This window comes from Saccopteryx bilineata, chromosome 1 (genome assembly GCF_036850765.1).
Source record: "Saccopteryx bilineata isolate mSacBil1 chromosome 1, mSacBil1_pri_phased_curated, whole genome shotgun sequence".
NCBI classification, from domain to species: domain Eukaryota; kingdom Metazoa; phylum Chordata; class Mammalia; order Chiroptera; family Emballonuridae; genus Saccopteryx; species Saccopteryx bilineata.
Window position 1 is genome coordinate 307,152,374 of NC_089490.1, and position 12,304 is coordinate 307,164,677.

Genomic DNA, 12,304 nt, shown 5'->3' on the forward strand with positions numbered 1-12,304 from the left:
GGCTGAATAGTATACCATGGTGTATATGTGCCACATATTCTTTATCTAGTCTTCTATTTTTTTTTTACAGTGATTAAAGCCTTTAAGCAAACTCTTGGCCATTACAGCAAGAATCCATAAAAGAGTAGTATCATTAACATGTTCACCAAGTCCAAGTTGGCCCCAACACCATGCCAAATCCCTGAAAAATGCAACCCAACCCCAGTTCAGTCTGTTAGGAACTGTTACAAGGAGCAGGAATCCAGGAAAAGTCCACATCCAGAAAAAGTCCTCATGGCACTGGAATTGTTGTCACAATTCTATACTTTGCAGCTCATGTCCAAGTCCCAATGACCGCTGCTTCTAGCTGGTAATGATTCAGGTAGACTGGAAACATTTTAGCCTTGATGCACAAAATTTTAAAATTTTCACAGGGTCCCAGAATTTGTTTGATGGAAAATACCTTGTTTGACAGAAAATATCTTGTATTTCACTGTATTTATTTTTTTAGTGAGAGTGGGAGGGGGAGACAGGTGGAAAGGAAGGGAGAGAGATGAGAAGCATCAATCACAGTTGCATCACTTTAGTTGTCATTGATTGCTTTCTCATATGCCTTGACTGGGAGGCTCCAGCTGAGCCAATGATCCCTTGCTCAAGCCAGCAACCTTGGGCTCAAGCCAGTGACCTTGGGGGTTTAGAACCTGGGTCATCAGTGTCCCAGGCTGACACTTTGTGCACTGTACCACCACCTAGTCAGGCTCACTTTAATATTTTTAAAAGATATCTTCACCAAGTATAGTATTGAACTGGAATTATTTTCTTTTAGCACTTTAAAAATAACATTATACTGCCTTCTGGCTTCGATTGTTTCTGTTGAAAAATTAGCTCCTACGCTTAAATTTGTTCTTTTAATCGTAATGTTTCTTTTCTGTACCTCTTTGTCTTTTTTTTTTTGTATTTTTCTGAAGCTGGAAACGGGGAGAGACAGTCAGACAGACTCCCGCATGCGGCCGACCGGGATCCACCCGGCACACCCACCAGGGGGTGACGCTCTGCCCAACAGGGGGCGATGCTCTGCCCCTTGGGGCGTCGCTCTTTTGCGACCAGAGCCACTCTAGCGCCTGGGGCAGAGGCCAAGGAGCCATCTCCAGCGCCCGGGCCATCTTTGCTCCAATGGAGCCTTGCTTCAGGAGGGGAAGAGAGAGACAGAGAGGAAGGAGAGGGGGAGGGGTGGAGAAGCAGATGGGCGCTTCTCCTGTGTGCCCTGGCCGGGAATCGAACCCAGGACTTCCGCACACCAGGCCGACGCTCTACCACTGAGCCAACCGGCCAGGGCCTTGGACCTCTTTGTCTTTGGATTCCAGCAGTTTTACTAGTTTACTTTATATTTATCCTTCTTAAGGTTTGTTGACTTTATTGATTTTGTGGTTTGATGGTTTTAATGTTTTAGAAGATTCTAGGCCACTATTTTTTAATATAGACTGAATTGTGTAGTCTCTCCTCCTCTCCTACTATGACTCCAATTACCTGAATGTTTGACCTCTCATCATTCTTGCCATAGCTGTTATGCTCATTACTGTTGGTTTTTATTTTTTCCCTCTCTTTAATCTGAATAATTTCTACTATATTTCAATTTTCTAATCTTCTCGTTAGCAGTTTCATTTATTTATTTATTTAATTTATTTATTTATTGAGAGGTGGGGAGGCAGAGAGACACACTCTCGCATGCACCCTGACCGGAATCCACCCTGTAAGCTCCCTGCAGGGCGATGCTCTGCCCATCTAAGGCTGCTGCTCCATTATTCAGCCGAGGTATTTTTAGCGCCTGAAGTGAGGCCGTGGAGCCATCCTCAGTGCCTGGGGCCAACTTGTTCAAACCATTCGAGCCATAGCTGTGGGACGAGAAAAGAGAGAGACAGAGGGGGGGGTAGGGGCAGGGGCAGGGGCGGAGAAATAGATGGTCACTTCTCTTGTGTGCCCTGAGTGGTAATTGAACCTGGGACTTCCAAATGCCAGGCTGATGCTCTACTGCTGAGTCAACCAGTCAGGGCCTCTTTTGCAGTTTCTAATCTACCCTAAATTTATGTATTGAATTTTTATTTTCAGATACATTTTAGGTTCTAAAATTTCTGAAAATTTATTAATTTTAATTTTCTAATATAAGGTCTATGGAAAGTTCTGTCCGTTTTTGGAATAAAACAAAATACAAATTTTTCTTACCATCAATAATCTTTATTAAATAATATAATTGCCATTATTATTAATGATTTCTTGCCAGCATGAGGGCAATTTGTATATCCCATTTTTGAAAAATGTTTTATCTTTTGATATGAAAAATTGAACCAGTGCTTGTTTGATATCTTCTTCATTTTTGAATTTTTTGCCCTTCAAAAAAAATTTTTTTTTTTTTTTAATTAAGTTTTTATTTATTTATTTATTTTACAGAGACAGAGAGTGAGTCAGAGAGAGGGATAGACAGGGACAGACAGACAGGAACGGAGAGAGATGAGAAGCATCAATCATCAGTTTCTCGTTGCGCGTTGCGACTTCTTAGTTGGTCATTGATTGCTTTCTCACATGTGCCTCGACCATGGGCCTTCAGCAGACCGAGTAACCCCCTGCTGGGGCCAGCGACCTTGGGTCCAAGCTGGTGAACTCTTTGCTCAAGCCAGATGAGCCAGCGCTCAAGCTGGCGACCTCGGGGTCTCGAACCTGGGTCCTTCCGCATCCCAGTCCGACGCTCTATCCACTGCGCCACCACCTGGTCAGGCCCTTCAAAAAATTTTGTAAGGACAAAAACAAGTGATAGTCGGTATTATTCCTTCACCAAACACTTTCAATAAATTTCTACATGCTTCTGTAGCATTTCTTCCTTGTTGAAATTCATAAAAATTACAGTGGTGTAAATGAACTTTATCAGTAGCCATGGGTACACTATTGCTTCACACATAAGACTAACGTGAATCAACTTTGTTTTAGTTAATTTGCTACGTCAGTATGTATACATTAAATGATAAAAATAGAGAGGCACACATGCACCAAATAAACATGTCTTACGTGTCGAAACTTGTTGTGATAGAAACGGACAGAACTTTCCGGTAGACCTTATAAAATTCTCTATCTTCCTTTTTTATTGAATATATAATTATTTGAAAGGCCATATCTGTTAACTCCAACTTTGTCTCTCCAGCTTGGCAAGACAACAACGAAAGTATGTATTTTGCATGGTTAACCAGTCTCTGTCTCCATGTATACACAGTTTAAGGATTAACAATAACTCTAGGGAAAATTGCAGGTAGAATTCAAACTTAATTTTCTGCTAGTTCTTTCTCCAGGATTTTTGGCCCCTCACAAATTGGCCATCATGGTACCCCAAAATTGCCAGCCTGTTGAAACTACTTTGAAACCCTACATTTAGAACTGCTAATATAAGGGCCTTATATCAGTGTAATAATCTTCTCTCTGGAATCTTGGCCTGCCTCTCAAGTCTTGACTGCCTTGTTGCTCTCCAATGCCTTCTTTCTTTTTTATTTTATCCTGCTTTTACAGCTAGCTGTTCTAATTTTAAATTATATTTATTTATTTATTTATTTATTTATTTATTTTAGAGAAGAGAGAGAGAGAGAGAGAGAGAGAGAGAAGGGGGGAGGAGCAGGAAGCATCAACTCCCATATGTGCCTTGACCGGGCATGCCCAGGGTTTTGAACCAGCGACCTCAGCATTCCAGGTCGATGCTTGATCCACTGCACCACCATAGGTCAGGCACAGCTAGCTGTTCTAAGCAGATGGTTAGATAATGCTTGTTACTTGGCCATGGCTGTAAAATTGTACAATGTATATATGTGTTAGATCAAGATTTGGTTTTATATTCTCTCTTTTTTTAAAAATTATTTATTTATTTATTTTTAGTGAGCAAGAGAGACAGGAAGGAAGAGATGAGAAGCATCAACTCATAGTTGATGCAATTGATGAACCTTAGTTGTTCATCGATTGCTTTCTCATATGTGCCTTGATTGAGGGGGCTCCTTGCTCAAGCCAGCAACCTTGGGCTTAAGCCAGTGGCCTTGGGCTCAGCCAGCAACCATGGTATCATGTCTATGATCCCACATTTAAGTTGGTGACCCCGTGCTCAAGCTAGTGAGCCTGTGCTCAAGCCAGTGACCTTGGGGTTTTGAACCTGGGTCCTTAGCATCCTAGGCTGATGCTCTGTCCACTATGCCATCTCCTGGTCAGGTTATCCTCTCCTTTTTTAAACTTAGCATTATATCTTGGACATTTCTCCCTATCATTTAAAAAGTTCATGCCTTGGCCAGATAGCTCAGCTGGTGAGAGCATCATCCTGAAGCACAGAGGTTGCCAGTTTGATCCCTTCTATGTCAGGGCATATACAGGAACAGATGATGTTTCTGTCTCTCTTTTGCTCTCTCCTTTCTTTCTCTTCCTCTCTTAAAAATCAGTAAAATAAACATTAAAAAAGGTTCTTCAAAATCTATACTTTTAATGATTTACATATATGCTGCTCACAAAAATTAGGGGATATTTCAAAATGAATATGAAGCAATAAAATATCCCCTGATATTTGTGAGCAGTATGTAATGTGACTATAATATCACATTTTAATTATTCCCCTATTGTTTGATATTAATTTTGTTTAAAAGTTCTTATTATAATAAATGTGTTTTAATGAGCATCTTTGTATGTAACCAGAGGTACAGCCAAGGTAGAATTTCTGTAATGAAAGATGGTGAATGTTTTAAAATATGTATTGCCATAATGCTTAATGAGAAGGAGGTACAATTTTATATTTTTATTAACATCAACAAAAAATTGTAATTAAAATTTCTTGATTGCCCTTTTAATGACACTTTTCTTTTGTGAAAGTAATGTATTAAAGAATATATAAAAAATACAGATAAGCGACACTGAAGAAATGCAACTTATCCCTATAACCTTCCCATTAGTTAGCATTTGGTATATGCTCATTGCCATTCCTATGTGTATGGAGTTGTACTGTACACGCTGTTTTTCACTAGGAATATCTTGAACATCTTTGGATGTCATTCTTCGACTACAGCAGTGGTTCTCAAACTTTTGAAGTCCAGGTGCATTTAAAATCCAATAAATGTAGGCACACTATATACAAATTTCTGAGAAATGTGTTATAATAATTAAGTCAAATACTAAGGAAAAAATGTAAAGTCTAAGCATGCTTTTATGGTATTAAACAAAATAAATATGACAAAATGAAATTTATTCTGACACCAAAAAACATTTATTTATTTATTTTTTTTTTTGCATTTTTCTGAAGCTGGAAACAGGGAGAGACAGTCAGACTCCCGCATGCGCCCGACCGGGATCCACCCGGCTCGCCCACCATGGGGCCACGCTCTGCCCACCAGGGGGCGATGCTCTGCCCATCCTGGGCGTCGCCATGTTGCGACCAGAGCCACTCTAGTGCCTGGGGCAGAGGCCACAGAGCCATCCCCAGCGCCCGGGCCATCCTTGCTCCAATGGAGCCTTGGCTGCGGGAGGGGAAGGGAGAGACAGAGAGGAAGGCGCGGCGGAGGGGTGGAGAAGCAAATGGGCGCTTCTCCTATGTGCCCTGGCCGGGAATCGAACCCGGGTCCTCCGCACGCTAGGCCGACGCTCTACCGCTGAGCCAACCGGCCAGGGCAAAAAACATTTTTATATTACATTTTTTGAGTTATGCTTTTTAGAATTTGTAGAAGGTTAAAAAATAAAAAACGAGCCTGACCAGGCGGTGGTGCAGTGGATAGAGCGTCGGACTCCGATGCAGAGGACCCGGGTTTGGGACCCTGAGGTCGCCAGCTTGTGTGCGGGCTCATCTGGTTTGAGGAAAAAACTCACCAGCTTGAACCCAAGGTCGCTGGCTCAAGCAAGGGGTTACTCGGTCTGCTGAAGGCCCGTGGTCAAGGCACATGTGAGAGAGCAATCAATGAACAACTAAGGTGTTGCAACACGCAATGAAAAACTAATGATTGATGCTTCTCATCTCTCTCCGTTCCTGTTTGTCCCTGTCTATCCCTCTCTCTGACTCTGTCTCTGTAAAAAATAAATAAATAAATAAAATAAAATAAAAAATTAAAAAAAAAAAAAACAAACGACAAGAAGTTATCTATTTTTATATATATAGATACATTCTTAGTAAGATTTAGTAAATTCTGCAGGTCCCAGCGCAAATGTGTTAAGTTTTTTTATTCTTGTGTTTATGAGAAACATGAGCCTGATGTGTCCTAGTGATTTCTTCAGTGTTTGGACATATATTTGAAAGGCAAACTCTCATTTCCTCGTTAATACATTGAAGAATTCCTCTCTTTTTACCCTTAATTGTGTTGAGTGCAGAAAACCCCCACCATACATATCATCTTAACTGTTCACCAAACAAAGGTTAAAGGAAACTTGCCTCCAGTCTTTCCGGGGAACATGGGGGTAGTGTAAACAATCCAGCACCACAGCTTAACAGCCTTTTGCAATCTATCAGGCAAGTGAGGGTGGGAGATTGGGTAGACTGTCAGCTTACAGCCAATTTCCCACACCTCTGTCCCCCAAAAATCTAAACTCCAAAAACCCTGTTGGTTTTTTGGTCCCCAACAGGCACATATTTTTCTGGAATACCACAGGGCGCACCTGGAAATCTTTTAGGGCACACCAGTGCACCCTGTCACACACTTTGAGAACCACTGTACTACAGTGATTTTTTTTTTCTTTCAAATTATTTCAATTGATTGCAAAGCAGAGAACTGACTTATATGTAATCTCAATATGTAAAATAGATAAGACTTACTATGATACAAGCAGAAGTAGGCCTCTGAGGCTCTTACTTGGAACCTCTAAGGCACTGAGGGACACGGTTGATTTCAGACATAATGTGTATGTGTAACTTAAAGTGTATTCAACATACTATTATTTGACAGATTGGTACCTATTTTTTTAATATTATAAATAATGAGCCTGACCTGTGGTGGCACAGTGGATAAAGCGTCGACCTGGAACACTAAGGTTGCCGGTTCAAAACCCTGGGCTTGCCCGGTCAAGGCACATATGGGAGTTGATGCTTCTGCTCCTCCCCCCTGTCTCTCTCCTCTCTCTCAAGTGAATAAATAAATTTGCAAATAATCAAATAAATAAATAATGCTATATTGAGCATTCTTGATGTTTTCCTTAGGGAAAATTCCTAGAAATGGAATTTCTGAGTGAGGACAAGAGTTTGCATGTTTGGTTAAATACTTTTGTTGAGTTACACTCCAGAAAAGTTATACCATGTACTTCTTATTTCTAAAAATATATAAGAAAGTAGCCATTTTTCTAAATCTTCACCAATACTTGTATTTTTTCTTAATCTTTTTTTTTTTTTTTAACAGGGACAGAGAGAGAGAGAGAGGGATAGACACGGACAGACAGACAGGAATGGAGAGAGATGAGAAGCATCAATCATCAGTTTTTCGTTGCGATACCTTAGTTGTTCATTGATTGCTTTCTCATATGTGCCATGACCGCAGGCCTTCAGCAGACCGAGTAACCCTTTCCTCGAGCCAGTGACCTTGGGTCCAAGCTGGTGAGCTTTTGCTCAAGCCAGATGAGCCCGCGCTCAAGCTGGCAACCTCAGAGTCTCGAACCTGGGTCCTCTGCATCCCAGTCCGATGCTTTATCCACTGCGCCACTGCCTGGTCAGGCTCTTAATCTTTTTTTATTTTTATTTTATTTTTTTTATTTTTTTTGTATTTTTCCGAAGCTGGAAACGGGGAGAGACAGTCAGACAGACTCCCGCATGCGCCCGACCGGGGATCCACCCGGCACGCCCACCAGGGGCGATGCTCTGCCCACCAGGGGGCGATGCTCTGCCCCTCCGGGCTGTCGCTCTGTTGCGACCAGAGCCACTCTAGCGCCTGGGGCAGAGGCCAAGGAGCCATCCCTAGCGCCCGGGCTATCTTTGCTCCAATGGAGCCTTGGCTGCGGGAGGGGAAGAGAGAGACAGAGAGGAAGGAGAGTGAGAGGGGTGGAGAAGCAGATGGGCGCTTCTCCTGTGTGCCCTGGCCGGGAATCGAACCCTGCATGCCAGGCTGACGCTCTACCACTGAGCCAACCGGCCAGGGCCAGGCTCTTAATCTTAATGGATTGTTTTTCCCCCAACATTTTATTATGAAAGTTTCAAACATAAGGTTAAAAGATTTTTCACAGTGAATATCTGTATACTCACCATCTGGATTCTGCTATTAGTATTTGATTATGCTTGTTTTATCATACATTTATCTCAGCGGTTCTCAACCTGTGGGTTGTGCCCCCAGCAGGGGTCAAACGACCAAAACACAGGAGTCTCCTAAAGCCATAAAGCCATCGGGAAATACATATTTTATTTAAAAAATGTATAATAAATATGTATTTTCTGATGGCTTTAGGCGACCCCTGTGTTTTGGTCGTTCGACCCCCGCTGGGGGCGCGACCCACAGGTTGAGAACCGCTGATTTATCTATCTAGATACTTCAACTTATCAATCTATCTTTCTTACTTTATTGACACATTTCAAGATACTTTGTAGATACCAGAACACTTCAAACTTCAGCATGCAATGCACAAATAAACTAATATGTAGACATAACAAAATCTGAAGTGAGGCTATAGGAGGTTCATCTGTCAGGTTTCTGTAGCATTTAAGTGTTTTATAATAAGCAGCTATTGCTTTTATATTTACGAAAAATAAACATCAAGTAAACACAGACAAATCTAATAGGTGTTTCTTATAGAGTATTTAGAATGTGCAAAAGAAAGCACAGTGAAGGAGGAGAAACACTAACTCATATTCTCAGAAACAGTTGTGTACACATGTGTGTTTCTTATATAGTTGTGTAGGATTTTTTGTTTTGTCTTTGTCTAGTTTCAGAGGGTTGGGTGGCAGGAGAAGTTGTTTCAAAAGCTTCTGGATGAGAATGATATATGAGAATAATGGCAAGATCCCTTACAGCTGGGGTCTGTAGATGTAGTCCCAGAATAGATGCTAACTACCAAGGCACTTTATGTATTTCATTTCCTATTTTTCTTGTATAATATGAGTAGAAACTCATATTTATGCTACGAGATTATATATGGGACAGCTTTTCAACATGCTGTACATTCTTTGAAACCATAGGTAGATTAGATTTTAGAATTGTGATATATATATGTTCCTAACGTCTTGTCAGATAGCTACTTGCTGTTCCTTATTAGTTCATGCCTAGTGAAAGAAAAACTGTCACACTAGCTTTTGGACTGGTGCTCTAATTTATTTGGGGACAGAATCTAAGTGGTATGAAGTACTATGCCTGTGTAATACATCTCAAACAGAATAGCCTCACCTTTGGTCAGTTAAAAGTGAAAATTTAAGTTAGTGTGTTTTTAATAATTATCTGTTTTAGCCAAGAGAAATAATAGTTCTCTTGGTGGCCTCTATTTTGCCATGGCAAATTTGAGTTGAGGTTTGTTTTGAAGACACTGATTTCATACTTGAAGGTTTTCCAGCTTGTTAATTATTTTTATTTTATTTTTTTGTGCTCTTATCTTCCAGACCTCTTCCTGTGCCAAAGTTAGCACCGGGGGAACAGTGTGAAAGTGAAGAGGACACAGAGTATATGACTCCCTCTTCCAGGCCTCTAGGGCTTCAAAAGCCAGAGGTGAAACGGCCATTAGAGACAACACAGAGTTTACGGTAGGTTCACAACAATCCTGTTGTGGAATTCAGCTGACCCCCACTCACCTGCTTGGCTTGTGACTTTCACATAGCATTATCAAGAAACAGTTAAAGTAGAAAGATGTATCTAGCACCTAATGTTTAAGCCTATTAACAGCTGTAAGCAGTTCCACTTACTGTTTTCTCAATATCATAGTAATCTCAAAAATACATCTATTACTCATCATGAGAGTGAATTTTACATTTCTCAGTGATATTGGCAAAAGGAAAATGTCCTCTTGCTAGAATCAGGGTCTAGAGTAGTAGTGAATAGATGAATCTTAATAAGTTTGCAGATAACAGAGCTCTGTTTCTCACGATCATTGTGCTACTCTCCTTTCGGTTCAGAGCGTGTGATTGTGACCAACCAATTGACAGCTGTACCTATGAAGCAATGTATAACATTCAGTCCCAGGTGGCGCCATCTGTCATGGAGAGCAGCACCTTTGGTGAGTAGCTGTTCTGCTACTCCCCCCACCCCCCGAAGTGAGAAGCGGGGTGGGTGAGGCAGACAGACAGATAGATTCCCACATGCTCCCAAACAGGATCCACCCACCATGCCCACCAAGAGGTGATGCTCGGCCCCTCTGGGGCGTTACTCGCTGCAATCAGAGCCATTCTAGCATCTGAGGCAGAGGCCATGGAGCCATCCTCAGCCCCCCCCCCTCCGGGCCATCTTTGCTCCAGTGGAGTGTTGGCTGCAGGAAGGGAAGAGAGAGACAGAGAGGAAGGAGAGGGGGAAGGGTGGAGAAGCAAATGGGTACTTCTCCTGTGTGCCCTGGCTAGGAATCGAACCCAGGACTTCCACACGCCGGGCCTATACTCTACCGCTGAGCCAACTGGCCAGGGCCTGTTTGGCTACTTTTAAAAATCATTGATGTGCCATAGGAATGAGCCTGTAATATTTGGCTACTGAAATAGCTTGATCTAAGCAGAAAATTCTCTTCAGTAATTTTATTTACAAAATATCTTTGATCTATGGGCAGTAAAACCACCTTCTCTCTTCTGTTTTCTGTTCACACAGTTTCTTTTGTGCTTTTTCATCATTCCAAGCCAGAGACACCTGTGTTATATGGCCTGGATCTGCAGTGCTGGCAGCTCCCTTTAATACCCATTGCTCTTTCACAATGATGAAATTCTTTTGTATGTGGGTGGTAAATACTCCATTCCTGTATTAAGTAGCTTACCAAGTTGAAAGTTCAAGAAGACAGCATACACAGGGTGCTTTGGCTGATCTTCTAAGGTGAAATGCAGATAGAATGTTGAATGAATGCTATAAAGTGGTACTTGAGTAGCTTAACCTTGGCAAGGGTAGCATTTGACATGTTCAGAAAGGTAGAGCTGCAGAATTGGTGTAAATTTTATCTTTGTTTCTCTTATCTCCACCCACAGGGCCTCATGTGGTGTTTGGCCCATAGCAAACATTTAGTAACTCATTGTACATACATGCATGCATGAATGAATGGATGCCCTTGTATTGAAATGTGTTAGAAGATAAAGTATGTTAGAAGAAGATAACTGCACAAACTTTGCTCTAGGTGAAGGTAATGTGGCTGCAGCCCATACTAGAATTGGCCCCGAAGAATCAGAAAATGAAGATGATGGGTATGATGTCCCTAAGCCACCTGTGCCATCAGTGCTGGCCCGCCGAACTCTCTCAGATATCTCTAATGCCAGCTCCTCCTTTGGCTGGTTGTCTCTGGAGGGTGATTCCACAACAAGTGAGTCTCCAGGCTACCTTGGGTTTGTACTGAATTGCTTGCTGTATGGCTTCTAATTTATAGTGAAGTAGAGATGACTGACTGTGTGGTGACAATAAATCAGTAGCTGAAAGTTGTAGTCTGAAAAGTATGTCTAAATGGCAGGGATATTGTCCTGGTTCCAAAATTAGGAAGTTAAACTGTAGTCAGACTCCTTAGGATTTTGCCAGACTTAAGAAATGAGATTGTAAAAAAAAAAAAAATTAAAATAGGAAAAAAAAATGAGATTGTTCCTCAAACCCTGGCTCCTTTTGTGCTTGGGGTAAGAAGGATGTCTGCTCTTCTGAGTGTGCATTATGGCAGTGGTTATTAAACTTGATGGTTCAGACCTCATGCTCCTGACTCCGAGAAGCACACTGATGGGCATGGAGCCAGCCACATTTGGGCCTTCACTCTCAAGGGCTGTTATTCTTGCACCTGTGGCTGCCTGGGCATGCAGAACTGGAATTACTGTCATGTTGGACAGCTGGTGATAAAGATATACAGCATCCAGTTGCCAAAACAGGTGGTGAACTCCATCTACCCAACCTGTTTAATGCTTCACTGCAAATTATGCTTATTTCTGTTTCATTATTTGGAAAAGGAGAATTTTAATGTCTTCTCTGGCTGCCTCAGAAAATTTTAAATAATCCAGGCGGTGATATGTATAAAAACTTGTTGCTAAGTATAAAGCATGATGCAAATGCAGATGTTCTGTGCTTATGATAGCAGTGGTTATTGTTAATAGAACAGGTGTATGGTATATTTAGGAGGTGATTCCTGCTGTGAGAAGGAGGCTACATAATAAAATCCTTGAACCTGTAAAGCCCAGCCTTTTTTTGTTTTTCGGTTTTTTTTTGTATTT

At 41.5% G+C, this 12,304-nt stretch overlaps 1 protein-coding gene across 4 annotated transcripts in view; it reads left to right on the forward strand.

The window, feature by feature from the left end:
* The window catches only part of CBL (Cbl proto-oncogene), a 139,814-nt gene that overhangs the window by 117,880 nt on the left and 9,630 nt on the right, over window positions 1-12,304 (forward strand). For all 4 annotated transcript variants that reach the window (XM_066246737.1, XM_066246744.1, XM_066246760.1 and 1 more), the window contains 3 exons: window positions 9,539-9,679; window positions 10,049-10,149; window positions 11,239-11,421. In XM_066246737.1, the coding sequence (XP_066102834.1) occupies window positions 9,539-9,679; window positions 10,049-10,149; window positions 11,239-11,421 (425 nt within the window). The remainder of the gene's footprint in view (window positions 1-9,538; window positions 9,680-10,048; window positions 10,150-11,238; window positions 11,422-12,304) is intronic.